The 27,602-nt window shown below is 44.2% G+C and overlaps 2 protein-coding genes across 2 annotated transcripts in view; one reads left to right on the top strand and one right to left on the bottom strand.

Moving 5' to 3' along the window:
• LOC115308400 (surfeit locus protein 1) overlaps window positions 1–23,031 on the bottom strand; it is a 31,068-nt gene extending 8,037 nt beyond the window's left edge. The window contains exons 1-6 of the mRNA XM_029966298.4: window positions 22,892–23,031; window positions 18,636–18,755; window positions 16,441–16,562; window positions 14,693–14,887; window positions 11,648–11,720; window positions 4,732–4,779 (exon numbers count right to left, since the gene is read on the bottom strand). Of these exons, the coding sequence (XP_029822158.1) occupies window positions 4,732–4,779; window positions 11,648–11,720; window positions 14,693–14,887; window positions 16,441–16,562; window positions 18,636–18,755; window positions 22,892–22,918 (585 nt within the window). The 5' untranslated portion in view covers window positions 22,919–23,031. The remainder of the gene's footprint in view (window positions 1–4,731; window positions 4,780–11,647; window positions 11,721–14,692; window positions 14,888–16,440; window positions 16,563–18,635; window positions 18,756–22,891) is intronic.
• A 285-nt stretch (window positions 23,032–23,316) lies between these two features.
• The window catches only part of LOC8041454 (rab-like protein 6), a 49,084-nt gene continuing 44,798 nt past the window's right edge, over window positions 23,317–27,602 (top strand). Inside the window, exon 1 of the mRNA XM_042292609.1 lies at window positions 23,317–23,529. The gene's annotated coding sequence lies outside the window, so the exon portion shown is untranslated. The remainder of the gene's footprint in view (window positions 23,530–27,602) is intronic.

The following is a 27,602-nucleotide window of genomic DNA, read 5'->3' as shown; positions in this document are numbered from 1 at the left end:
CATGATTTCAGAAATGGGATTCAAACTTGCGCTTGAAGAGAAGAAATTACTTGATTGCCGGCACCAATGAGCTCTAAAGACGGGGACCTATGTGTTCAAATGCTGGGATTCTGCAGATATTCGAATTTTCTAATATGAGTAGTTTTGAATAATACGCTATTTAATATTCGCTTTGAGATGAACCACAATATTAACATTTTTCGAAGTATTGATCGCGGCAGGTTAGTCCTGTTGAGCACACTCCTTACTGAGCACCAGTGTGATGCGGAGAAGCAACACCTGCGGAAGCGTGCTCCGCAGGCGTTTTTCCACGGTGCACAGGTGCTCAGTAAGAAGCGCGCTCAACGGGGCTAACCCGTTGCAATAGATACGTTGAAAAGTACAAATATTGCAGTCGCGTGCCTAGGATGAAAGTGCACTTTGAAGACACGATGGTGCAGGTGTGCACCTTGTGTATTAAAAAAAATTAAAGCTTTCTGCACATCAATATCTGTGCTGCAGTAAAATGTCTAAAATTAAACTCTGGCTGTCATGCGAAAGTTTATGGAAGGCAGAGATGCCCTGACAGGCTGCATCATTCTTGATTGTCTTTGTTTCAAATTCAAGATAAAAAAAAATTATTTGTGTGCAGCAAGATCTACAAATGTCCTCTATTAGGTATAGCTGGAATCTTTGTAGGTTTAATTTTATGCAAAATCTCGTTTACTTGCAATCCCAATGTAGGCATCAGACTTGCTGAGGCCACAGTTCCTAACTATCAGAAAATACCAGGACAGGGTTAGTGCCCACCCCACTTTCACTGAAAACAGGATTAATCTAGACATGGGCACTTGCACAGTCCAATCAGGCACTTAACATATAATTTATGGGATTCCCAAGTTTGGAACACGTTATTGGGGGCCGGCGCTTGAACGAAGTGGAAGCTTTCGTGGCATTTTACGGATTGTATTATTAGGTTGAAATTAGCTTATAAATGAGTAAGTGGAAGCTTGGGAACAACCTTCATGAGTTCAGTTGAGTTTTTGTTTAAGCATGGTGCAACAGTGGTAAAAGGCTTGAAGAAACTACTCACTATTCACTTTCAAAATATTTGGCCTGAACCACTATTCACTTTAAACTCAAAATTCAATATTCGCTCGTGTCTATAAAATGCTGTGATCTAAAGTGTGATTAATTTATTCTTACCGATTTTATCTCTACTTAATAATCCTTATAATCTTTGTATCATATTTTATGTATCAAATAAAAATGACCCAATATGATCGCGAAATCAGTTAAACATCCATATATAACTGGCGACTGAGAAATGCGTAAATGTTAGCCATTTCTCTGCGTGCAGTTTTTTAGATTGTGATGTTTCCCACCATCACATTTATGTTGAGAAGTAAACCTAGATATCTTCACTCCACAACATTAATTTGTAACTTAAATTTCTCACAAAAATTTAATAAAAAAAACTTTCTAGCTCCAGAAGAATATTGCTACACATCTATGATAATATTCAAACGTGTTTTTCTATTTTTGTAATTTTGGGGCGGCTTCACAGTTTGTGCACAATGATTTTTGTTCTTAACATTGTCCTGTCACAACCAAATTCAGCATGGCTCTACGATATGAAGGAAGAACTATAAAGGTTTGGTAGACTATATTTTTTATATTTATAAAATCTAAAAGGAACTTTTGTTAGTCCTTAAAAATTATTTTTTGAAATTTACAAATATTTTAAAATATAACAAGTTGGTGATCTACATTGCCTTAAAACGAAAAACACGCAAGAGGACAAAACAGACTACACAGCTTTCGACTTGCAACGACAGATTTACTGGGGCGGCTAGCAACTTAGAGCTGGACTTGGGGAGGCGATGGGGAAAGGGGGATGAGGGGAGATGTAAGAAACAGAGGGAGACCATTACAGGGGCGAACACACACATTATTTTTCTTGTTTATTGCACTCAGTGGCTCTTTTAAGTGTTGCCATGCCCCATGCATATGCAAGAACATTTTTATTTTGCATGTGCATTTCATCCAGGACAATAAAAAACAAGGCATATCAGAACACCAGATTTATAAAAAGGAAACCAAGCACTATAAACCGTCAAAATTTCATTCAGTTGTTGCAAACAATAAAAAAAATGTTTTCCCCTGGCGCATGTCCCCTTAAATTTGAATTCCCCTTATTTGTCTCTAGCTATTCCCTAGAAAATGAATACTTAAATTGGGTTCTTAGGAACCCAGGATTTCCCCAAGGATTCCCCACAACACCCTCAGGGAATCCACAGGGCGCCCTCAGGGTTCTCCAGCGTACCCTTAAAGGGACACTTCAACGAAATTTGAAATATTCCCGTCGTGTTCAAAAATAGGTCGAATATGATTCACAATATCCGTAAATGACAATCGCACATTTGCATTTTGAGCGTGGTGGCTGTATTTTTCGTTATAAACGGCCCACTCTGGCAATCGCTCGGAGAAGGCCCAGCTTAGAGCACGTGACATCCAACGCAATCGTGACGTAGGTCGTCTCAAGATGAGCAAAGCTACCGCGAGGCTGACGTCGAGAGGATGGCCTAGTCGTTCCAGCCACCGAAGCGGCTGCTTTTGTATGAATTTTGAGGGACGGGTTAATCTTCTATAATCTTCTAGGGGGACAATAGCGACTTCTGCGACACACAAAAGGGATTCTCGGGAAGAGGGGAGTTCCTCCTTCCCCACTTCTCTCGTCGTGGCCGGAGACGAGACAACCTCCGTCACTAGCTGTCAAGGTTCCTAGACGAGCATTACAAACGAGGCGTTAGCGACATCCACCAGGTGCTCTTTGCTAATCGTTTAATTCGTTTTAAAATTCCTTTTTGAGACTTTTTTAACAAGATATTGGTATGTTCCATGTGATACTGCTCTTTTGAACACATATAGACCAAAAAATGAGCGCCGAAATTTCGTTGTAGTATCCCTTTAAAGGTTCCTCAGGTACCAACAGAAGTTCTCCAGGGCACCCTCAGAAGTTCCCCAGGGCACCCTCAGGAGTGCCCCAAGGTACCCTCGAGGGTTACCCATACCCTCAGGGGTTCCCCAAGGCACCCTCAGGGGTCTCCAGCGTTTCTGCAAGGTATCCCAGGTAACCTTAGAGGATTCTCCAGGGCACCCTCAGTGGTTCCTCTGGGTACCCTAAGGGATTTCCAGGGCACCCTCAGGGATCCCCAGAGTACACTCAAGAGTTCCCCAGGTACGCCTATGCATTCCCCTAGTTACAAAATTTTCTCGGTTCTCCCTGACCCTAAATGAACTGTCTTTCCAGTTTAAGCACTATTTTAGATGATGTGAGCCATCCATCGATGCATAACAATGTGCCAAACACTTCCTAGTGTGCGCATTGCTTTAGTTGGAAATAAAACCACCAAGAACAAGGACAAACCCCACTTGAGCTGTCATCTGTATGTTTTGTCTTTTGCGTTCTTATCTTTAAAAACTAGAGTACCCCATTCACAACACGCTCGCATTGATTCGTGTGCTTTACTCTTTGCAAGGGTTTTGGGCATCTGCACTGTTTTACTGCACCGCTACTGATGCTGGAAGGTGCTCATGGGCTGCCAATGGAAAGAAAAGGGTGTCCCCCAAGATGTTTGAGAACGCCTCTCTAAGTACATACTTTATATAATGCATATTTTCTGTAATTCCCCAGCATGTCCCAGTTACCTTTTGTTTATTTGACTAGTGCTCTATTATCATGGGTTTCAGCCATGCCTGTCATCTGTATTTAGTGCTCCTACTATTTGGACAGTTCCCTCTTATGCAATGCTGAACAAATGTTCCCAAATAATTAAATAAGTGGTAAAAAAACTGGCTTCTTCTCATTTAAAGGGACACTGACAGGGTATTTATGCTTGCCAAGGTTTTAATTTGTGCTGACATGAGAGCCCAACTACGCAGAACACAATCTGTGGCTCGAAATTTGTTTTCTTTCCGGCCAAAAAGCGTCGATTGAGAACAGGCCGGTTTGAGTCGCGCTCACTTTCTTCTCCGTGGTCGCGTGCCATTTTCTATGGTTTAGAAACAACCACCAAATATAATCAGTTGTGGGTCATCGAAGGCCCACACTCAATATTAAAAATAGAAAAGAAATATGATAGCTATTTTTTTGTGACTTCCAAAAAGCTCAAAGTATGTTGATTAAAAACAAAAAGTTGCACAGCCACATGACTCAGGTAGTCTTCAGACAACCATAATGAATTGCCTAGCGAAAAATAAACAAAAGAAATTTTGGGGGTTGTCAGCGCCCTTTAAGGTCGCAGCCCAGTATACTGACAAGAGCCTGTTACATGTCAAGCTTGTTGTTATGCCAGTAGCTTGTGACTGGAGTGAAGTTTATGCATTGTAAGGCTAGTGAAAAACTAGAATGTTTCTGACAAACTGGTTGTTATAATGCCCAAGTCTCTCTAAAGCGACAAAAACAAATGACAGCGACAAGCCTCGTCAATTTGCAGCATGCTCGCAATGGCACTTTTGGCAGGCGTTTAGTCGTTTGAAGCTCGTGAAGTAAGCACAAGTGATTGCAAGCCTGCCAAAGATACACTAGCATGCATGATGCCCATGTTTGAGCATACCCTCCTTTATTCTACAAAGCCTGTCAAATTGCAAAAGACCGGTTTGAGGCTTGTCACTGTTGTTTGTCACTCTAGTGGGACTCGTGCATAAGTGAAGCCGTTAAACTAGGCAAGTTGCTCGGCACATACTGACCTTCTCGGGCTTCCGGACTATTCCAGTCAGCTGCACCTCTCCCTCAATCTGCAGAAACAAAAGAGCACACGAAGCAAATCTTCAGACGAAAAGTTGGCCCCGAAGCTTCTACGATACCTGCACGATACAGCGCAGTTTTAACACGGAATGTGTTATAGGGCAGAGTTTAGAAAAGTGACACATTACGATCAACGGACACACAGGTCAAGGAGCAATATAGCCCCATGAAGCTATTTCGCTCACATGACCTCGACATCGAGGTGTCACAACACCACAAGACATAACTTGATGTGACTTGACTTCAGGTTTGGGTGTCATGCAATGTCACGTGACACCGTGACAACACATAACCGTGTGACATCACCAAGATTGTAAAGCCATGTCATGTCACACACACACACAGCACATACCCAGCCGATTCGCAACAGGTTCTGTGCATCTTTGAGTCTACCAAATATGGTCGAGACACGCTTATTACCGACAACTGAGAGTGCTTGTTGGGACAATGACATAGATTCATATTTCAACAGCTCACCTGCAGCAAATGCTAGACGGCAGTTTATGAGCAAACAATATTTGCCGGATTCAGAGGGGCAGTCCCTAATTGAAACTTACTCTTGGCTAGAGCACTGCACGGGCCTACTTTTTGAGACTTGGCCCGGCCTGGGCCCACTGAATCTTATAGAATCCTCGATCACCCGCACCAGTGTGCCCCGGGGCAGCGAGGTTCGCCCCATTGTCTTCGATCAAGTGCACCGGTGCGCACCGGACGTCCTCGATCAACGGAGTGCACCCTCCTGGTATGGCTTTTCGTTGCCCCAACGTGCACCAAGAAAATCGACGGTGCACCGGGGTGCAGTACCATGAGGCTTTGCGGCCAGGAGCGGGAATCGAGGAGATGGCAGGAATAACAGACGGCGCAGTCTATCGAGGTGGCGACCTTGCGAAGACGAACATGCCTCGCAGCTGCACTCTATTAATTCCTTAGCTCTTCTGAGAGCGAGACGACGATCTTCTTACCATTGCCACGATTACCGTCGATTGCTGCGGTGACAAGGAGCGTCCGAAAGGTATGAACTTCGTGGAAAGCGTTGCGAGGTGTTTCGATGACACTGAGGTACGTCCATTATGTGGTGGTTCTCTTTCTTGAACCACCCATAATGGGCAGCATATACCTGTGGAACTGTCACCCGCTTCGTGACCCCATCGACAATCACGTCCATTAAGTTCATTCGTGTGGGACCGCGAAATCCGCAAGTCAAAGAACGGGAGAGATTGACAGCAGATGGGCACCGCGCGCGGACCTACGCAAGAAAAAACAAACAAACTGCGAGGTGACGCATGGTGGAATCTTGCCGCGGTGCACCGCCGCGGCGCAGTTTGTCTTCGATGTTGCACCGACTTCGTGCTACACGACCGAGGAGCGCTGTGCACTGTCCAGGTTTCAGGGTGATTCCGGTGCTTGTTGATCAAAAATGCTTTAAGTCTCACCTGACCTGGGCTCGGCCCAATGGGATGCCTACCCGCCCAGGCCTGGCACGACTCAGGCCGTGTCTGATCATCGTACGTTCATGACATATCTAGCTGTGCTGAAATTTTTTTCACAGCTGGCACTTGTGGCAGAGATGCACTGCCCTTTTTTCGCAAGTACTGCAAGTTGTGGAAATGTGCATTGATGAGACTGCCACCGATTTGCGAAAATTAAGGGCTCGCGAATATTAAGGGTTTTACAGTATGGTTTCAATGAGAAACTGACTGAGCATCATTGAAAATCACTAAATCGGTCAAATTTAGAACGACTTGAAGCACATGGGAAACACGGGGGTGCACCAAAGTTACCACTCGTGCAGCAGGCGCAAAGCTAGCGGTGGGGAAACGCAAATGGTATCATCTGCATTCCCCCCCCTAGCTTTGCGCCTGCTGCACGGGTGGTAACTTTGGTGCACCCCCGTGTTTCCCACGTACTCAAGTCGTTCTAAATTTGACCGATTTAGTGATTTTCAATGATGCTCAGTCAATTTCTCATTGAAACCATACTGTAAAACCCTTAATATTCGCGAGCCCTTAATTTTCGCAAATTTTGTGAATTGAAAAATTTGCAAAATTTAAGGGCACGCGAAAATTTTGGTTTTTAAGAGTTTCAATGCAGGCGTCTTGAATGCACAAAATTTAGCGGCCGCGATAATGTCCTCTGCGACCGATTCGCGAAAAATAAGGGCCGCGAAAATAAAAGGTTTGACATTAAGTTTATTTTCACTAATTAAAAAGACAATTAACGAACTTTACTTAACTACTCACAGGACTGTCATGCTTGTTCACCCCTCAAATGTCCGCTGAGCTCAAGATACATATAGCAGTAAAGACGCCTTTTTAAAAAAAATCTGTTCTGGATTAAAAATATTACCATGTATATGGGAAAAGGGGTGTACGTAATACACCCCCTTTTTCTGAGTGTACACCGGTTTTTCCTCACTTTCTGGAAGCATTAGAAGCTGCCGAAACTGTGGGCACAAGAATATTGCTACCTTATGAATATCTTCCGATTTGCAAGTAGCTTTCCAAGTGCTTTGCTCTGTCACTGAGTTTTATGATCAGAGAAGAGTCTCCAGGCTTCACATGAAGATGACTGCTTAGTATGGCAAAGCACAACACCACCAACGGCAAGGTGGGGCGCCTATCTTGTTCCAGCTTGTCGCTCGACTTAAAAAGGGTTCCAAAGAAATCAATGATGTCCTCCAGTATAGGTTTGCACACCGCATCAAGCAAAGAGTTGCTTTGAGTGTAGAGGAGAGATTCAATGCCTTCGTAGTGGGTGAACACCGACTTGAGCATGGCCAGTTTAAGATTCCACCTTGTGCTCACATCTCGGTAGACAGCATCTGGCAACCGGCTAACAAGTCCACTTGGCTTCAGAAATGTCACCCCCAACTTCACACCTTTGATGTTTTTGTGCAAGGCGGGGAGCTCTTGTGTGACAAAGGGCTCCTCGAATGTATTTTGGAGCACCCTATTTAAGATCCGAGCAATGTCGCTCATTTTTGTATAGGACCGGAGTGCATTTATATTTGCGCCTTGGTCAGTCACAAACACCATGTTGGCCAGGACGTCTTCACCAAATCCAAGTTTTGAAAATCCTCCGCACAATTTCTTTACGTATGTTTTCTCCTGTCTCTCTTTTAAAAAATTGCGAGTGAACATGACTTTGCTTTGCAAAACCCATCTTTCATCAATGAAGTGAACAGTCACGATGGTGTAGGATATCTTTTTAAAATCGTCAGTCCACATGTCGGTGGTAACAGCACAGCGACCTTTTCCCATTGCTGGTTCACCAATAGACCTCATGGTTTCCCTCATAGCTTTCGCTAGATCAGCGACTTTCCAAGAACAGTTGTGGAGAGTGGCAGCGCGTCAATCGCACTAACGTGTCCTAAACAGGTGCCGATGCTTATAAGCTCGTCCGCGAGCTTCACAAAGCCTTCTCCCTGGACCACATCGAAGGGCCACATATCCTTTGCACATAACCCGACTCAAGACACTGTCAAACTCCCTTTAATGCTTGCAGGAATGCTGACCTTGCTTGCAGCAAAAAAAGAAGTAGTGCTTGCAGATTCAGAAATGTATTACTTACATTTATCTTCGGCTCAAATGTGAGGTCCCCGTCTTGGTGCAGTCGTAGGTTAAGAAAGCTTTGCAGCCACTGCATTGCACATGTCCCACCAGTGCTGATGGGGCCGAGTCAACAACTTAAAGAAACTGTTTCCAAATGTCACTCTTCATGGCGTCCTTAGCAACAAGCTTGAACTGCCCCGATGGAAGTCCTTCCTTCACCTTTCCGGAGTTCATTTTAATGGCACAAAATGTGAACTGAAGGTGCATCCAGACTTTTGCAATCCCAAGGTGGTAAAATTATTCAAGATGCAGACGAAAACCACTCGGGTCACGGTCATATCGCAGTCACATGGTGAACCTTTGAAGGCTTGCACAAACGTAAAAGACAGCTTATCTTTGGTAACCAGAAGGCATTTTCTTTTTGTTGTTTTCTTCAAGAGTTGGAAAAAAGAAAAAGAAAGACTATCGTATTGTCTTCTGTGACCGGATTGCCCTCGATTTCTTGCCTACTGGCAGCTGTCCCACTATTCTGATGGAATCCCCAGGATTCTTCTTGTGGGCATTTTTAGTCCAAAACAGCTTTCGCTATTTCAAAGATTTCTTTTAATGGCGTCATAGAGGGTTTGCACTTCAGATTTTTCGTTTCTTTCAAATCTGAACGATCGATGCATTAGCATTTTCTTCTCAACGCTTTAGAAAGTGCACTACACCATTGCCCAAGCCCGACCCGGGCACGGGGCTTGGGAACAATCCGTGTTACCCTGCCCGGGCTGGGGAACAATCCGTGCTATCCGGCCTGTGACCGGCCAATGGGCTGGGTCGGGCCCGGGCCTTAGGGTTGGCCCGACCCCCTGCAGGGCTCCACTCTTGGCACACAACTCGGGGGTGCATGTTTTGGCATATTTTGACAAAATATAGGTTGACATAAGCATCCTAAATTAGAGCAAAAATACCCACAAAAGCAGCTGTTTCTTGTAAGACAAGTGTCAAACACAGGCTTTTTGTCAGTTTTGATCATTTTTGAATTTCATTTAATGGCAAATGTTCAAACGTGCAGCCCTGCGATGAGAACATGTTGAGAAGCTTGGCTGTCACATTAGTGTTGCTAATGCTGTCCAGTGTTGCAGAATGCGCACCCCCATTCCATTCCTTTCCCTAGGAATGAAGTGGCTGGGCCCATTCCCGCTCCTGGAATGGCTGAACCATTCCATTCCTCTAATTCCGCAAATGTATCAAGCAATGCACAGAGCTCATTATCACGTGATACATATTTAGAGTGCCGGATTTGCTGGGGTGGCTCGTAGAGTCCGCTGTGGCCCATCGCAAGGTAAAACAGAGTATTGTATTATCCCAAGATATAGCCCACCTAAAACCAAGAGCAAACTGGGTGAAATAATGGAGTGGGCTAACTTTCGGTGTACAGTCAAGAAAAGTTGAAAAGATGCTATTTTTAGGTTATTTGTTTTAGGCCAAGCTTGTTATCGTGGCGAGGCAATGGAACAAAGATGACTCTACTTTCCACTCCACATTGAAACGTTTGCTTATATTCCACCATAGCTAACTACAGTGAAACCCGTTCATAACAAACAGCAGGAAACGCTACGATCAGTTTGATATAGCAAGTAATTCGATATAGCAAAAAACATTTACAACGAACTTCCATGATGCATTCGTTGTAAAGTGAGAGCTTCTCTTTCTTTCTCATCTCTTCACTTTCGCCTTGTAACAACGCACAGAAGATATCTTTTTCTTTTTTTGCATGTGTGCAGAGTTTCTTTTTTTAGCTTATCTCCCCTTTTGAATCGCTTCTCTTCGTGTGCAACCGTTCTGGGATGAAAAGTCTTTTTGTTCTGTGCGTGCGTGCAGTGTGTATTTTTAAGCTTTCTCCCCTTCTGAATCTTTTCTTTGCTCAGTTGTGTTCGCAATTTGAGCTTTCGGAACTTTCTTCCTATCCTACTTTTTTTTTGGGGGGGGGGGGGGGGGAGGGGGGGGGGGAAGGGACAGGCTAGAAGACGATTGTTTGCGCGTTTTTGGGAGCCTTTCCGGGGGGAGGAAGGGGGAGTTCAATATAGACAATATGTTGTTTGTTATAAAAAGTACTTTTTACATGCATTTTTATTTAAATTTTCTGTAAGTTCAATGTCGACAATAATTCGCTGTACGTGGGTTCGTTCTAAATGGGTTGCACTGTAGATGCATTTACGGCGAGGCCACCATTGATCCCAACATTACTATTACTAGAAGTGAGCTATCTTTCGGTGTTTAAAAAAACACAGCAAATCAAGCCAAAATAGGGGTGGGCTATCTTTTGGGGGTGGGGCATCTCGGGATTATACTGTATATAGGCACTTAGTAACGAAACGTTTATCAGGGAATCAACTAGAGGCACTGTGTCCCAAAAATGTGAGCAAGTCATGGCCCTCCGTGCCATAACGACGTAACAAACTTGCATAGCTGGCACTCAGTGCCACTTATGGCACTTCGTGCGCACCTTTGGAGTGAGAGGGCCTAAACCTGACAGGTGGGTGGCATTGCTTTGTCCTTGCCTGGCGGCCTACGACCGGTGCTCTAATCATGCATGGGTCACAACAGCTGCTTTGTTGCGTCTTGCAGCGCCAGGAATGACATTTTGTACGCCTAAAACTTTTCAATCGTGGGTGCTGCCACTTTCATCTTGAAGGAGCATGAGCCAGTTAGACAATCAAACCTTCGGTCACCTTAACTGCAACAATGCTGTTTCAAGGGCCACTTTGACCATGCGCCAGCGTTACGCCAGCGGGCTATGGACCCTAGCTGAAGGTCGACACAGCTCGCGTAAGGAAAGAGACCATTCCATTTCCGTTCCATCTAGAGCAAAAGGTATTTAAATTCATTCCTATTCCATTTCTATTCCATTCCGGGACTGCAAAATTGCGGAACGATTCCGAAATCCTTCCGGAGTGGCAACTTCGTAACAGTGATGCTCTCGGCCTTGGGCAGCAAAGAAAAAAACAGTTGAAAAAGAGATTAGTGATGCTAAGGCGATCACGACGTGACGAGTGCGACAGCGTGATCAATGCAATTGACGAGTGAGTTTTAGCTAGGGTGACTATGCACATTGGGAAATAAATGTTTGCACAAATTTCTGTCCCTCACTTCTTTAAAAGTTCTCATAGGGGTCGACTGATACCGGTATATTGCAGGAACGTGCGACTTCCATATAACGCTGCTGCAAGCGAAGCATAACCCTTGTCAATGACCTCATTTGTTTGTGTACAAGGGTGCACAGTCGCCTCAGGATAGGCAAAAGAAGGTAGCGCTGCCTTACCTGACCCTGTGCTCTGGACTCGGGGGCTGTCTTTGCTCTCGGTACCCAGCCCCGATTCACCAAGATGCTCACACTTTTAGGGAGGGTGGAGAAAAAAAAAAGATTACGACAATTTTTGTTAAATTCTTCATTCTCTGGAAGTATTTGTCTTTATTGCATGACTGCAAGTGGGCAAAGATGGTTTATTTGCACTATGCTTTTCTTTTTCTTTGGAATATACTCAAAGAAGGAAGTGAAGTGAAAAAATAGTTTGCAATACATGTGTGCAAGATTAATGACAGCTAAAGAACTGTCAGCTAAACCTATAACACTAATGTAAAGAAACTTGTAATGCAGCTAATTTCTTTTACATTCCTAAATATTAAGATTGTGGGAATATTTGTATACTAGTTTTGAATAATACGCTATTTGGAATTCGCTTCAAAATTAACTGCAATGTTCACATTTTTCTGTGTTGACTGCGGCAGGTTTGGCTTTGTTGAGCACGCTTCTTACCGATACTCGTGCACTGCGGAGAAGCAACACCCGCAAGGCTCCCATGGATGTCGCTTCTCTGCAGTGCCCCGGTGCTCTGTGAGAAGCGCGCTCAACGGGGCCAATCGGCCGCAATCAACACTTCAAAAAATATTAATATTGCAGACGCGTGGTTAGGAAAAAAGCATACTTTTAAGGTAGGGTGGTGCACATGCACACCTGGTGCATTTAAAAAGAAACTGAAACTTTGTGGATGTTAATATTTACATTGCAGAAACATTTTCCAAATTAAACCATGGCTATACGGTGTGCAAGTTCGCCTGCTCCTTGCACACTTCGGGCATTCACTTACCCCCAATCGTGCCCAGAGGCTTTTGTTTACCCCCGACCTTAACCGATGACGGCAAATGTTTGACTGCTTCATCCTTGAGCATTCCCTACGCATACTCTATGTTCGTCTTTAATTGGCATGCTTTTCCTTGTGTTCTATGCCGAAGACGCATTTCAGAACACTTTCTCGCAGTATTATGCAAGAATATGTTAGACGGAGATACCCTGACAATTTGTGTTCATAATTTCGTGACTGTATCTTTACTGCGATAGCATTTAGAAGCTTGTGTCGCGGAAAATTCGGCGTCGGCAATGGTGTTACATAAAAATCTTATAATGCAATGCGCGGGGCCACGTGTGACGTCATGCGTATGACGTCGCAAGTGGTTCCCGTTTCAAACCATTCTCATCTCAAGCTTCCCGTTTGTACCTTCTTGTTTCGACCTGGCTTAGAACAACCTTCTCGCTTCATCTTTTTCCATTTCGTTCTCTCCCGAAACAACCCTTCTGCTTCACCCACTGCTCGTTATCAGTTGGGTCAGTTCGAGCGTTCAGTGTCTGTTGTCCTTAGTGACCACATTTCGCCTTCTCCCGAAACAACCTCGAAGATTTGAACACCAGCAGTCACTTTTTGCACGCTTTTCTGGTGTTTGCGGTGCCTACAGTGCTGCAAACGAGCATAGCAGTTATCGCTGTGACCAGTGCAGGATGTCTTCATTCATGCTTGACTGTTTTGATGGCGCATGATGAATTGCCATTTTCCATTCATCGGTGGAACGACTACGGAAACTGAGGACCACGGACCCAAAACCACAATAAGTCTTGGCACCGTAAAATAAACGTGGTGTCAGGGAGAACTCACCCGAACACTTACAGCTTCATTGATCTGATCAAACGAAATGAGGCCTTGAGAACGATACCTTTTTGAGGTATCGTTGAGGTTTAAGAACATGTAGTTTTTTTTCATTTTTATGCGCCATCGTTTTACCAATCTCAGCCTTTCCAGTTTGAAGGAACGCCAACCCACTTGCACGTCTGCTCACTGCAGCACGTTTCGTAGGCGTTGGAAACCGATAAAACAGTAGTGAGTTTCAGTACTGCATATACGAGTGAAAGCCAGCACAGTGCGTTTGCATGAGCGTTGCCTGTTCAACACTGCACGTGCACGGAGCCCAAAATTGCAGTCATAAATTGGAGCATGGCGACGACACGCATATGCATTGTGGAGCACGGAATTCTAACAAAAAAAACACAGCGCTTGCATTAGCTTCTCTATGCAATACAAAAACTATCTAATAGGGTACAATCCTATACTGGCTGCAGCACTACATTGAGACAGTGAAGAGTGGTTTCTGCATTTGAAAATGACATTTCGCGAGCCATGATCGCAAGCAGTTCCGCCGTGGCCGCAGAGCAGGAGAACCTCGGGACCCTTACTAGAGCGCTTCCCGTTTCCGCCGCGGGAGAGAGAGCAACGAGCTGGAGACGCAAATAGTGCCGCATACTTGTACAAGAGGGAACGCTACTCCATACTTCTAGGAGATTCAGGTTTACTTCTACCCCAAATGTTCAATGCCGCACACTCTAAGCCAAATGTGCGAGAAACCGAGCGTAGTGGATAAGGAGCCCAGCGTGACCTTGCTGACTCACTCTCGCGCTAGCCAGCTGTTACGCCGACACCTCGACGCTCGCAGCCGCTTTCTCTGCGCTTATTTGTTCTTTTTGACTGTGGCATGAGTTTGCCGAATAAACCTTTACTTTCAATTTTACACTTGACTGTTTTCCATCCAACAGTAATAGTTTTGATGACAGTGCTGTCAGTGCCGAGAGAAAGACAAAAAAGAAAATGACAATGGCTCGTTCGTGCAAACAGTGTCGTGGGATGCACGTAAAGAGGAAAGTTGGCCACACAGTTATGCACCAGTGAATGGCTCGGATATTCTAAAATAGCGCTTAAATTGGAATAACGCTTTACTTCGATGCAGGAATGGTAGAGAATATTTGGGAACACGAGGAAACCCCGAGGATTCTTGGGGGAACCACGAGGTTCCCGAGAACGACTGGGTTCCCAGGAACGGAGTTTGAGAACCCATTTTTTCCATAGCCTGTAGGCTCGCTTACAGCTTTACAGCATCAATGCCGAGACCAGGATGGTTTCCTCGGCTGATCATTGAAAGAGACGAGAACATCCTGAAGGTCAGAAAGTTTGCGAATTCCTGCCTTAGAAGAAGTAGCACTCACTCCCTGTCGGCGAGCTTGAAGGGCGTGATGACGAGGGCACCGGTCTGGCTGGAGGAGGAGAGCAATCCACCGGTCTGCTTTTCGCTGTCTCCCGGCTGGATCAGGGACCGGGGACACACGTAGACCTCGCGCGCATGGTCGAAAGTTCCCACCACTCGCACCCGCTGGTACTCCATCGAGGAGAGCTCCGAGAGGCTGCACAAAGAATGGTCGCCTTAAAGGACTTGGACAGCCAAAGTCCGGCATAATGAACCTCCATTTAACAAAAATTTGCAACAAATCAAAGCGTTTCTAAGGTTTCTGTTACACTCCAACTGAAGGCTGCACAACTTCACTATGTCCATTTTTGTCATTTTAGGGACACTTGAATGAACCTCCATGTTCACAATATTTGTGACAAAATTTCAGATTCCTTTTGCATTGTAACTGAAAACTGAACCACAACTATTTCATCCCTATTTCAGCAAAGTAGCTTTTCGAGGCAGTTTCGAGTTAATGAATACTCTGCTTGTTGGTTTAAGCAAGTGGCAAACTACAATGTGAAATACAGGTAATTTTTTTAATAATTATTGCGTGATACACAAAGCTCTAACACACACTGCAGCTGATAACGTCGTCTCAAAGCCATTTTGGGAGTCCTTTCTTACAAGACCCCCTTTAGCCTAGAAAGAACCTAGAACATGGGTTCTCAAATGGGCATCCCCAGCCCTCATGCAATGGTCAAGCCGAGCAATAAACCTTTTTTTTATTGATGCTGGCTGTACCAGAAGGATATATAGGTCAATAAATGTGTGCTGAGTGAGTATGGTTGATTACTCTCCGTTGCAGAGCTTCGAAGTTGGTTTGCATGCATTTAGTTTTATTTACCTTTATGGCACCGTAATCGTTCAATACCCCCCTCCTCCACTCCGGCAGATGGGGTCCACCATCACTACTGCCGATCCAGAAAGGGTCCCAGAACATCGGTGGTTGAGAACACCCGACCTCGAAACTCGGAACGCCAAAATTAAGCAACCAAGTTTTTGTCCATTTATAAGAGCAACATTAGGACCACAACAAAATGCTGGGTTAAAATTTTACTCGCTGGAGATTACGCGGCGGAAAATGAAAACTAGCGTAGGAGGGTTGCGAACCAGAAATTAGATTTTCACCGTAACAATTAAAACATTCTAGCAAACTATTTCTTTCCTTCTCTCCCTCACAAAGCTCTCCACTTTTGCCGCGACGAATCTGCAAGACTCGAGCACATGAGCCAAATCCAACTCGCGAGTCAGATATGAGCGCCGTGCCGCTCCGACTGCGCCCGGTGAGGATCATTCTGTTGGCAAGCATTTGGGCCTGCGTTTGTGCTCAGTTAGTGCCGCCACAGAAATCGAGGGGCTATAACAATTCTTGTGCACAATGCATACAAAAGCAAGCTGCCAATCTAGGCACATGGCTGCGACGAACGTCGGCAGCATGATCCGGTCAAAAGTACGCTAGACATCTAGTTCCGGTTACAAGCCCGAAGAGCAGACACAGAAGTGGCACGAGCTGTCGGGGAAGCTCGTCCCCGGTTTCCAGTCATTTATCCGCGGGCACCCAGCAGCCCACAGTAGATTGCGATAGTGATACCAGATGGTGCCTTGAGACTCCATAACATACTACTGCTTCGATTACGCTGTAAGTGTGTGGCACCATCTGTCAGCAGTATTGCGCACTAGAGCTCGGAGGTGCCACCTGGTACTACTATCGCAAACTACACCCACCTTTCGGGGAGGTCCACTGGGGGCAGCTCCGTTTTCCGACTCAGTTCGTCGATGAGCTGCAGCTTCCACTTGCGCCTCTGGACCTGCCACGTCCCAAGGGCGAACGTTGCCGCCGGGATCGCCTGGTTTGAAGAAGAAAACACGAGGGCCGAGCTGAAACGCTTTCCAGTTTGCGTTTCACAGCGATGGCTGTTATGGCGACTATCCAGCTGCATTTATGGCATCGGCATTGTGCCAGGCAAAAAACTCCGTTGCGCTCGTACGTGCAACACCTTCTGATGCCGGGAAAAGTGCTTGGCTGTTGCCAGGCGGCAGTGTCTTTTCCTGCTTCTACGGTTGGTGGGAGACGCACATTCCCCACCATAAAACTCTATTTGCCCGTACTACTACCGTATGCAAAGCAATCCCCCCCCCATAATGGTATTGATTTAGTCTTAGGCAGAGACTTATGTGTTCAGTGTTCCCTTTCCTACGGTGACCCCAAGGCTGTGTTGTGTGTGATGGAGTGAATATGCTTAAAGTAAGCGAGCAATGACAGCTATCGTTGTCATTCCTTTGTACTGTGGGTGAAATGCTGCAGATTGTTTTTTCTCGAATTGAGATGCCTTTTTTTTTTGGCCAATGTTTCTAGCCCGTTTTTTAAAATACCTTTTGAGGATTGAGTATGCGGCAGGGGCTCTGCAGTATTTGTACCCACCTAGGGTTACTTGGGCAGGACGCAGGGGGAGCTAAATTTTATTTTAATTATGGCGGCTTGTGCCAGATTCCCAGTGAGTGTGTGTGCAAAATGTTTCAGATACTTTTCTGGCACATTGTGCAACACTGCTAGTGCAGGCTTGACATTGGTGCATTTATGCGTTTTACTACAAAAGGGTTTTAGTGAGCACCAAATTTTGCCGCTAAGGTTCACACCCCAAATGAGCAATTTCTACCAGAGTAGCGTTAATTGATAAACAACCACCCAGTTTTACTTAAAAAAAAAAAAAGAGATTGCTTATTTGTGCTAACGCTAACAGCGTGGAAATAAGCACTTCTTGGTTTTCACAGCATTTAAAAGGAGCTATCATGAAAAGCTCGATGCTGAATGTTACCTGTGGCTAAGCATGTCCATGATGCCATTTCAAACTGTGACCGAATAAGCAGGGGCATCTATCTAAATGTTTTTCCTCAAATATAATCCAAGACAGAAACTGTAAAGCTCAGGCCGTCATTTCCATTTCTTGTTGAGGCATATGCAAAATGTTAGAAGTCTCCATGGGGTGCTTCTCTCAAAATTCCTCAAGACCATTGTAAATCACGATGTGTTCCGTTTGGAGTGCCATTCAAAAAGTGGTATTCAAAATTTGGTGCATCTTAAGATAATTTTTAACACCTTTGAATATTTGGTTCGACCGAGTATTTGACATCTGCCGAGTGTACTTTGTCCAAAGCACGCGTGCACCGTGGCAAAATGACACCCATGGCAGCAGTGTTGCGGGCATTGTAGTGACAGATGCAATTCCCTGCAGTGTAGTGAAGTGCACTGGCTGAAAGCTATTCTTCCAGAAGGGTTCTCTACTGCACATTTGGGAAAACTTTTAGCACAGAATGTGTTTGGGGCTGGGTTTCATGAGAGAAATTACACATTACACTCAATACACACTATGGTCATCATCATCATCATTTATTAAACCTTGAAGGCCCTTACGGGCATTACACAAGGTGGGGGTATCCTGCTGAAGAAACATTATATAAAGGAACAAACAAAAAGTGGGTCATATAAGTAATACAGCCTCATAGGGGTGCTCGTATGACCATGATGTGACATCACATGACATCATACACACATTCACAGCATATGCCCAGCTCATTCGCAACAGATTTTGTGTGTTGCCAAATTAATCAGATACGATCAAGACATGCTTTGAAACTTTTTTTGCAGATGCTTCGATGTTAGTGTAATTATGTCTAGGAAGTCAAAATAGAACCTGGAATACTTTGGAAGTAACAGCTCCGGTTTTTAATTTACAAGAAAAACCTGCATCGCAATGAGGCATTTGTTGCCCTTATGCCTCGCAAATGGAATAAAATGACAATTCTTGTTGGAGATGCCACACCTGTGCAACATCGTGTTTGCTCAAACGGATGGACACGCAAATATAATGACCGGTCTGCTGTTCAAGATGACCCAGATACGTAGTGGCGCTGCCGCTCACCAGGAGGGAGTAACCGCCAACTCCAATGTTCCTGGGTTGCCTGACGCTGCTCAGGTGTTGCTGTCTTCCTTGCGACGTCTCTTGCCAGTACTTGGCACACTTGTTTGCAAAGCGGCCAATCTGCAAGCAGTTAACATACAGACAATGAACATGCTGGAATCATAAATCGAGGGGCTCACTCGAAAAATACCCCAGAAAAATCGGCGCCTGCATGTAACGAGCTCAAACTTTCACCAAAGGTGTATTTTAACACTACATTTTATCGTTGCAAGATTTCCAAGTGTAGCTCAAGCCCTTCTCGTGAAAAATTTGACTGTAATACTCCTGACATTTTCAATGGCGGACGCCGACGCAGACGGCCAAGTTGTGCGAGGATAGGGAGTCTAGATTTAAAAGAGGGAACAACTCAAACCATGGAGAGTTTGCGATTTAATGATGGACACCTCTTGCACATGCGTTGGCACTTGGTGAGGAACATAGCAGGCTGTGAGGATGAGCAAAGCTTAGATACGCTTGCAAACGACAGAAGCTCTTGCCTCCTCCTTGTAACTTGTATGGCAAAAACAGCTCAAAAACCCTGTGACCAGGGCTGATCGAGTAATCGGAAACATGCTGACTCATAGTAGGCACACTAACCGAGGATTGTGCCTGTGGCGCCATCTTCCGAGAGACACAGCAATAAGCATACGAGGGCATTGTCTGCTTTCAACCGACTGCCGCCACCTGCTTCGTCTATCGGGAGATTGTGCCATAAGCACATCCCACAAGTATAGGGCATCTGAAATGCCCAGGCTTGATCTAAAAGGGGCCGTAAAAATTGCCGCCTGCACGTATCAGTTTAAACTTTTCGTCAAAGGTGTATTTCACAGGTGGGTTTCATCTAGTAAAATTACAAGGCATAGCTCCCTTTTTGTAAAAAATATAGCGTCAAGAAAACTTGCCAGGGTTAACAGCAGATGGCGACGCAGACGACAGAGTTGAGTGCGGGACGCATTTGGCACATGTATGAATAGATGGTGCTACCTGCTAAATTTTAAAAAAAAAGATTGAAACTGCTTGCGGCGATTGCAGTCTATAAAAATACACAGAGTCTTTTTGTAATGTACCTTTGGTTTAAAAACAAATGCAGACAATGATAGCAAAACTTGAAAAAGACAAAAAAAGAAATTGCGGTTGCATAACAACGGCGTTTTTGCTGCCGACGGATTTCATCTGCGCGTTGTCTGCTTTCTTTCACTGGCCGGCAGTATCGTCCAATGCCATCTAACAATATGTGTGCCTAACAGGCCCCGCCGCTCGACTCTGTCGTCTGTGTCGCCGTCTGCCAATGACCCTGGCAAGTTTTTTGGCCCATTAACAGAAAGGGAGCTACGCCTTGTAATTTTACAAGGTAAAAACCAATTTGTGAAATAAACCTTTGACAAAAGGTTTAGATTGCTATGTGCAGGTGCCAATTTTTACGACCCATTGTAGATCCAACCTCGGCATTTCAGACATCTTATATATAGGGTGTCCCAAGTCACCAGGCTCAATCTAAAATAGACCGTAAAAATCGACGCCTGCAAGCAGCAATCTACACTTTTTGTCAAAGGTGTATTTCACAGGTCGGTTTTTTCTTGTAAAATTACAAAGCGTAGATCTCTTTGTGTAAAAGATAGGGCCAAGAAACTTGCCAGGCTCAACGGCGGGCGGCGACGCAGCCGACCGAGTTGAGTTGCGGGGGGTGCGTTTGGTGCACATACTGATAGATGGCGTCTGGAGCAGCGCCCGAAGGTGTAGCCGACCAGCGAAAGAAAGCAGACGACACGCAGACCAAATCCGTTGGCAACAAAAGCGCCGTCATTATGCAAATACATTTTTTTTTCCTTTGAGTTTTGCTTTTATTGTTCGCATTTATTTTTTAACCAATGGTACATTTCAAAAAGATTATGTTCATTTGAATAACCCGTGGTGGTTGCGAGCAGTCTCGTTCAGGAGGTAGCGCCATCTATCAATACGAGCACCAAACCCACCCCGCTACTCGACTTGGTCGTCTGCGTCGCCGCTTGCCTTTGACCCTGGCAAGTTTCATGGCCCTATTTTTTTACAAAAAGAGGGCTAGGCTTTGCAATTTTACAAGAAAAAACCGACCTGTGAGATACACCTTTGACGAAAAGTTTAGATTGATATGTGAAGGCGTTGATTTTTATGGTCCATTTTATATCGAGCCTGGTGACTTGGGACACCCTATATGTGATTTGCTTCGACATGTGTCGTGCACAACTTTTTCCAGATGGAAGTGTGCAGGTTTTCCTCCGCTTAATTATAGTTCACTCTGGAACGTTTTAAAAGAGTAAAAACAGCACAAGGAAAACATGGACAGAGAAGATGAACGTGCACAGAGCGCTGACTTTCAACTGTTCACTTCCTGAAAAAAGACGCCCACCGTCGTGCCCACATACATACATCCATTCACATCCCATCACGTACGTCACATCATATCAACTGACCATTTCGTCAAAAACTGCTGATGATGCAAGTTCGCAGTCATATAAACAAATTGAGGGAGAGCTGACACACTTATCATTCTACATCAAAATAAAGAATGCTTCCGCAATCTCTCTAGTCGTCTTCTGACAATGCTTTGCGAGAATCTCGGTATCGATTAAAACAAGGGTGCACCGGCACCTATCACAATGCAACGCCAAGTTTCCTGACGGTGACAACTTCATCGAGCACGCATGCTCCCGCCATCTGTCGTTTACACAGAGGTCGGAACCCTATATCCCTGGTTGTGTTAAACAGCATAAAAACAAGCTTGTTTCTTGCGTGGGTGGGGTGGTATATTGTATTCCGCTGACGTGTAAAAAGGTATATGTCGGCTAAACAGGCTGTTGTGTAAACGACAGATTGCGAAAACATGCGTGCTCTATGTAGCCGTCACTGTCAGGAAACTTGGCGGTGCATTGTGATAGTACGGGTGCACCCCTGTTTTAATCGATATCGAGATTCTTGCAAAACATCGTCAGAAGACGACTAGAGAGATTACGGAAGCATTCTTTATTTCGATGTAGAATGATAAGTGTGTCAGCTCTCCCTCTATTTGTTTATATGACTGCGAACTTGCGTTTATCAGCGGTTTTAGGCGAAATGGTCAGTGAATATGACTTGACTCACGTGATTTGATTGGATGTATGTGGGCATGATGGTAGGCGTCTTTTTTCAGCAATTAAACAGTTGAAAGTCAGCGCTGCGTGTGTGTGTGTACACCTAGCTTCTCTGTCCGTGTTGTTTTTACGCTGTTTTTACCCTCTTAAAATAAAACACCAACTAGCCCAACTCACTACTGTGCTACACTTTGGAACAATTTTTGTTGGAGGGAAGAGTGACCCCTGGCCAACGTTACTAAATTGGCTCAATTACGGAACTGCCCACAGATGCTACCTATACGAGCTACACCCCCTCTCCCCCCCACGGCTCGCTCTGCGTCGCTCGACGTGCCACCGCTTTTGGGAGACGGCTGCTGTGTTGACTGCAGCGTATTCTATGGAATATTTATGTTTCGAAGCACAACATCTAGATAGAGTTTCAGCATACTTTATGAAACACACAGTTTTAAAACAAAAATCTTGATGATGTTTCAAATGGCGGGAGACGAACTAAAGGGAGTGAGTTGGGTACCCCTTCTGCGGGAGTTCCACAACTGGGGTAATCTAGTAACGTTGCCACTTGCGTCGTTGGAAGCTCATGAAGTAGGCCTTAGGATGCAGCCTATCTCCCTCTTTGCTGGCTGTCAATCAAGACTTCTGCTGCTGTTGTCCTTCTTGAAAACAAGAAAGGGAGAGAGGACGCGCCTCTCCACGCCTCTAACGACTCACTGACGTCCCTTGAAAATCGTGCTGTTTCGCGGAAGGCTCAATAGTTTATTGCCTCACAAAATCAATATATATATTTTTTTTCGTGTGCGGCATTATTTGTTTTGTATAGACAGCTAGCAGGAGTCACAGACAAGAGCTAAGAAATGCGGAAAAAGGGCACCTTCACTTCTGAGAAAGAACTTTCTCACAAACTATCGTCGAAAAAGGTCGACAGAAAATCTCCAGCATTTTGTCGTCTGCCTCTCCCGAGGTGCTTTCCCGATTTCAACGGTTTGAGCAAACAACTTACTAAAACGTCTATCTCATTCAGAAATGTGGCTATCAACTAAATACAATGGTTAAGAAAGAATGCAATTGTAAGGAAGTGAATATCGGCAGTTTCAGCTTCAGATATCTCACCGTTTTGCCGGTTCTGCTTCCCAACATGTTTTGCTCGTGGTATAGTCAAAAAAGTCAACTTTAGAAGTTAGAGCAGAGACAACTTCATATCAGCCAGAGCAAGCCAAAGGTTGTTAGTTTTTTTTCAACGTTTCCTTTTTTAACATTTTATATAAGTTAAAAATCGCTTGGCAGTTTTTAAAAAGTAAACATTTAGTATAACATAGATATATAGAGGATATAGAGCTAGTACATTTAACCCGATCAAATAATCTGAAGTATGGATGCTCAGCTGCTTAGGTAAATAATAAATCTTATTACGCAGTACAACTTTAAAACCAGATTTTAGGTAACATTATTTAAAAATGCTTTACAATACTTTTCGCTTTAAATGACTTTAATTTTTTTTTTTTTAGTTTCGTTTGTGGCATGTCGAGATGACAAGAGCAGATGTCGCTGCGCTCTTCCAAAATGGCGCTGTATGTAGCTCTTCTATCGAAATAGCAAAATTATAAGGGACTTCAGACGGGCATACGGAAGCCGTCGATCAACGTGTAAGATGTCGTCGAGGTACACAAGTCATCTGAATTCACGGAGATGTGATGTTCAGTTACCAGCGTGCAGCACAGCGTCGTCGGTGTTTGCGTAAAGGACGGACTGTGAGTATGGCTGTCTGACTTCGAATCTATCTCGAGCATCTGGATACGTGGGAGCTCTCTTTTAATTACTTTGTGCCGAAGGCTCACGTACTCGAACGATTTAAACCCGGCCGTGCCCCATGCACGGTAGTAGCCTGACAAGGATCAACGGACGGAGTGCAATCATCACGCTCGTCTCCTTGCCCCATTTCCGTGTTTGCTTTCCGATTGCTCGGTGACGAGTTGTCAAACTTCTTGCCATAGATAAAATGGGAGACAGTGCGGTCCCTCCGTGTCACGCTGTTTAAAGGGCGTATTGCTCATCGCTGTGTTTTAGCACACAGTAACGACGACCGGGGGTCCACCCTGTCGTGTGATCTTTGGGGACGTGGTAGCAAAAACAGTAATTGTGTTCCTTCTCTAGTTAGCAGCTCGTATCTCACTGTAATAGTGGTTACCCTGGGTCGCGAAAACAGCCAAAATTACCGTCAATAACAATAATAATAATAATAGGAGCTCTTTGTTAAAATCTCCAGTGCAGTTGTCAGTTTCCGACTGGAATAGAATTCGCTCCCATGCCCTATTGTAACCTTACAGGTCCGAATATTTGAAAGGATAAAACACTGAGGACAGGGACGGATGCAGGACTTCCCCCATTGAGCAACAACATAGAATGGCACAAACTATAAAACCGCCCCCAAAAGGTTTCAACGTTCTCAAAGAAGGAAAGAAGAAAATTGTTAAAAAGTGAAGGGAATTTACTATAAATGTAAAAGTTTAAAAAGCGGTGGCGTCACGACGAGGTATCAGTAACCTAGTTATCTCTGGTGCAAGAAAACTGACCTCTGTCATTGTCAGTGATATTTAAGGTGCAGAAATATTGTTGTTGAAAGTCTCTATGGCAAATGATTTCTCTCCGAAATCTGTTGTTGTGCCCACCCAGTATTCTAGTTTCAGATACATAAGGTGTACAGTCATTGCATGTGTGGCTGTGAACAGTGCTTTTTAAACTTTTATATTTGTAGTAAATTCCCTTTTCTTCTTCGAGAACGTTGAAACCTTTGGGGGGCGGTTTTATAGTTTGTGCCAATCTATGTGGTTGCTCAATGAAAGAAGTCCTGTTTCCATCCCCGTCCTCGATGTTTTATCCTTTCAAGTATTCGTATGTATTCACTAACACGCTTGTTTTCAATTATTACTCACAGGTCCCTTCCAGTTTTCGAAATGCACTCGCTGCCTCGTTTGATATGTAACAGCCTGACCGTTGCTTTACTGTAGTTTTCCTTGGTGTTAGTTGACATATATCTTGATATTTTGTCCCCTTCCCACATGTAAAGGCCTCTGCAATCAATTAAAAAAAATGAAATGTAAAATCTTATTGCACTTGAAGTTCTCTCCCCACTAACTTTTGGTTGAAATCAGCAAGACTCAATATTTTCTCCCGATACTTCGAAATGAAATGCCCGAATTCACAAACCTCACTTCAATTGAGGGGCCCCTCCACTTCCTCGAGGAAGGCGCGAGAGTCGGCGCTGGCCAATCGCGACGATGGATCCGCCGTCGCGATTGGCCAGCACCGGCCCTCGCGCCTTCCTTGAGGAAGTGGAGGGGACCCTCAATTGCAGTGAGGTTTGTGAATTCGGCGGTTAGACTCTCGAGCTGCATTTTTAAAGGTAAGGAAGCCACAGCTTTAAAGAAGCCATGAAGCAATTTTTCTATTTTCACCAAATACTACTTAGGATTACTCCCTAACGTTAATAATTGAGTAAGCTTGCCTTAGTTTTTGTTTCTAGGCAATGGCAGTCGCAAAAAAAAAAAAAGAGAGAAATATGAACGTCATTCATTCCCTCAACTTGAAGCCAGAACAAGCTGCCACATGGCCTGGTGTCTATCCTATGCCGCCATGCGCTGGGGTTGTCACAGTAGAAAATGTGTGCTGAGCACGAGGCATTGTTAGAGTTCGGCTATTCTCATCACCGCAGTGGTTGGACACAAGCCATTATATCCGAGTGTCATCGAGGCATTGATACGGGCAGAAGTTGAGTGCTCACGCAGTTCTCGTGTCCAATCCATGAGCCACGCTCAATTGTCGTCAGGCGGGGGATTTTGATCCCACAATTACGTCATTAAGTTTTGCAGAGACAAGACTGAGAGAAATAATTTCCTTTTATCCTCGCAATTTCACCGTAACAAAGAAGCTTCTAAATTGGTGGCGGTCTGTGCGAGCATACTTGGGCCAGACTAAATTAGTATGCCTCTGCAAAGTCATGAACATTCCAACCCTATCTTGTTCCATGACCCCTTTAACATTTGGATGACTGGAAGGAAAGGAACCATCCAATTTCAATCATGATCTTTAAACCTTGAGACTAGGAAAAAAATTTGAGTACAAATTAAAAATGAACAGAAGAAAAGCGACAGACAAGTGTCTCAAAAGTTGACACTTGTCTGTCACCTTTCTTCTGTTCCCTTCTAACTTATCTTCAAGTTACCTTCACAGCATCAGCATTTAAACATGGTGATTAATGTGCACCAGCTTGGCTGCGCTTTGACCATTATTTGATCTAATTTCCCGCGGAGACACCGAAAACATCAGTTTAGATCGTAGTGAGTGAGCAAGTTCTGCATTTGTGCACTCAATTTAGGTTCATGTTTTCCTAATCTTCTCATTTGGACCAAGAACAAAAGGGACAGATGTGTGTTACCGGCGAAAGTTCATTCGATCAAAGCTTTAGTGACGCGAGGAGAATGGGATTTGTTACACATCGTCCCTGCCAGAGAACAAATGTCACTTGAAGAACATGGCACATTTATGGGGGCTGTTCTGGCTGTCACATGGCGCTATCACGTGACACTCTGGGGTGCTCAGATAAGCATAACAAGGCATTGACTATGCCTGACCAAGGTGCCTTGAAATTGTATTTTACCTTAGATGGCTGTAGTTCTTTGCCTTCATAAGGTCAATTTTGAAGTACTGACACCGGATAAAATTGAAAAAATTTTTTGTTATCAGATCTTGACGATGCATCATAGATAATAATTTATTATTGTTTAAAAATATCTTATAAGCATGTCTAGAATATTCTTCCAAGTTATTTATATTGAATCGCAAATGAGTTGATGACACGCCTTATATAGAGTCACTGGTTATCTTATGCATTTGGGGCACTTTTTGCATTCTCACATTTGTAAAACTTCCTTGGCACTTAAAAATGTGGAAGCAATAGAATTACTGGAATTGTTAGTATTGAAGTTGGTTCTGAAATTGAATGGCATTTTGTAGGGCTTTGAACGTAAACATGTTTCCCCACTGTGAATACCAGCATTCTCTGCACTCAATTATTGCTGGCCAAAGAACATCTGTAGCTTTCACTGGGGCTTTTTTTGTGTGGAACGCTTAGAGGGCTGTTTCATTTATTCTGTACCAAGGTTCACCTGGAGCATGTGCCGCGAGTGGACTTCAGTTCTTTCACCAGCTGTGGAAAGCTTTTATACTTAGCTCGAGGTAGAGGTCTGTGGATTACCTCATTTATATATTTACAAAGTAACCTGCATTACCGTCGGGCATTATTGTAAAGGCTGGGTTAAAAAAAGTGAAAGTTTAATTGCATAATTTATTATGAAAAAAAGTATTTTCCCCTCAGACGCTATAGAAAGCGAAAGCGGGCTAGTTTTGTATCAAAGATAACTTTGAAGGCTCATCAATACATTTTTAGGCAGTCTACGACAAAGTCGGGTCAGATTTTGTGTGAGTTGTCCGCTCTTGCCAAGATGTAAAACGATTCCTTTAAAGACAATTTTTATTAATTTAGACTATTGCTATCCATATATCCATATTAGAGGGTAGCTGTGAAAATGCTCGTTCAGTAAGTAGCACAAGTATCAGCTTGTTTGGAAAATCTAAAATTGTTAGAATTTAGTTTTTCAAGTGTTTTTGAATGCAAGTGGACATTCTGCAGCTGTTGCGAGTTAACAGACATCTTTTTGATGCTCTAGAGGTGTGCACACACTACAGACTTGTGTTGTAGCAAGCAAATGCAGGCACAAACCTGCCAAAACTATTTCTTTTTTTTTTTTCGGCATGCTGACTTCTT

This window comes from Ixodes scapularis, unplaced genomic scaffold (genome assembly GCF_016920785.2).
Source record: "Ixodes scapularis isolate PalLabHiFi unplaced genomic scaffold, ASM1692078v2 PGA_scaffold3__209_contigs__length_174095766, whole genome shotgun sequence".
Lineage (NCBI taxonomy): Eukaryota > Metazoa > Arthropoda > Arachnida > Ixodida > Ixodidae > Ixodes > Ixodes scapularis.
This window is presented reverse-complemented; position numbering and strand designations above follow the sequence as displayed.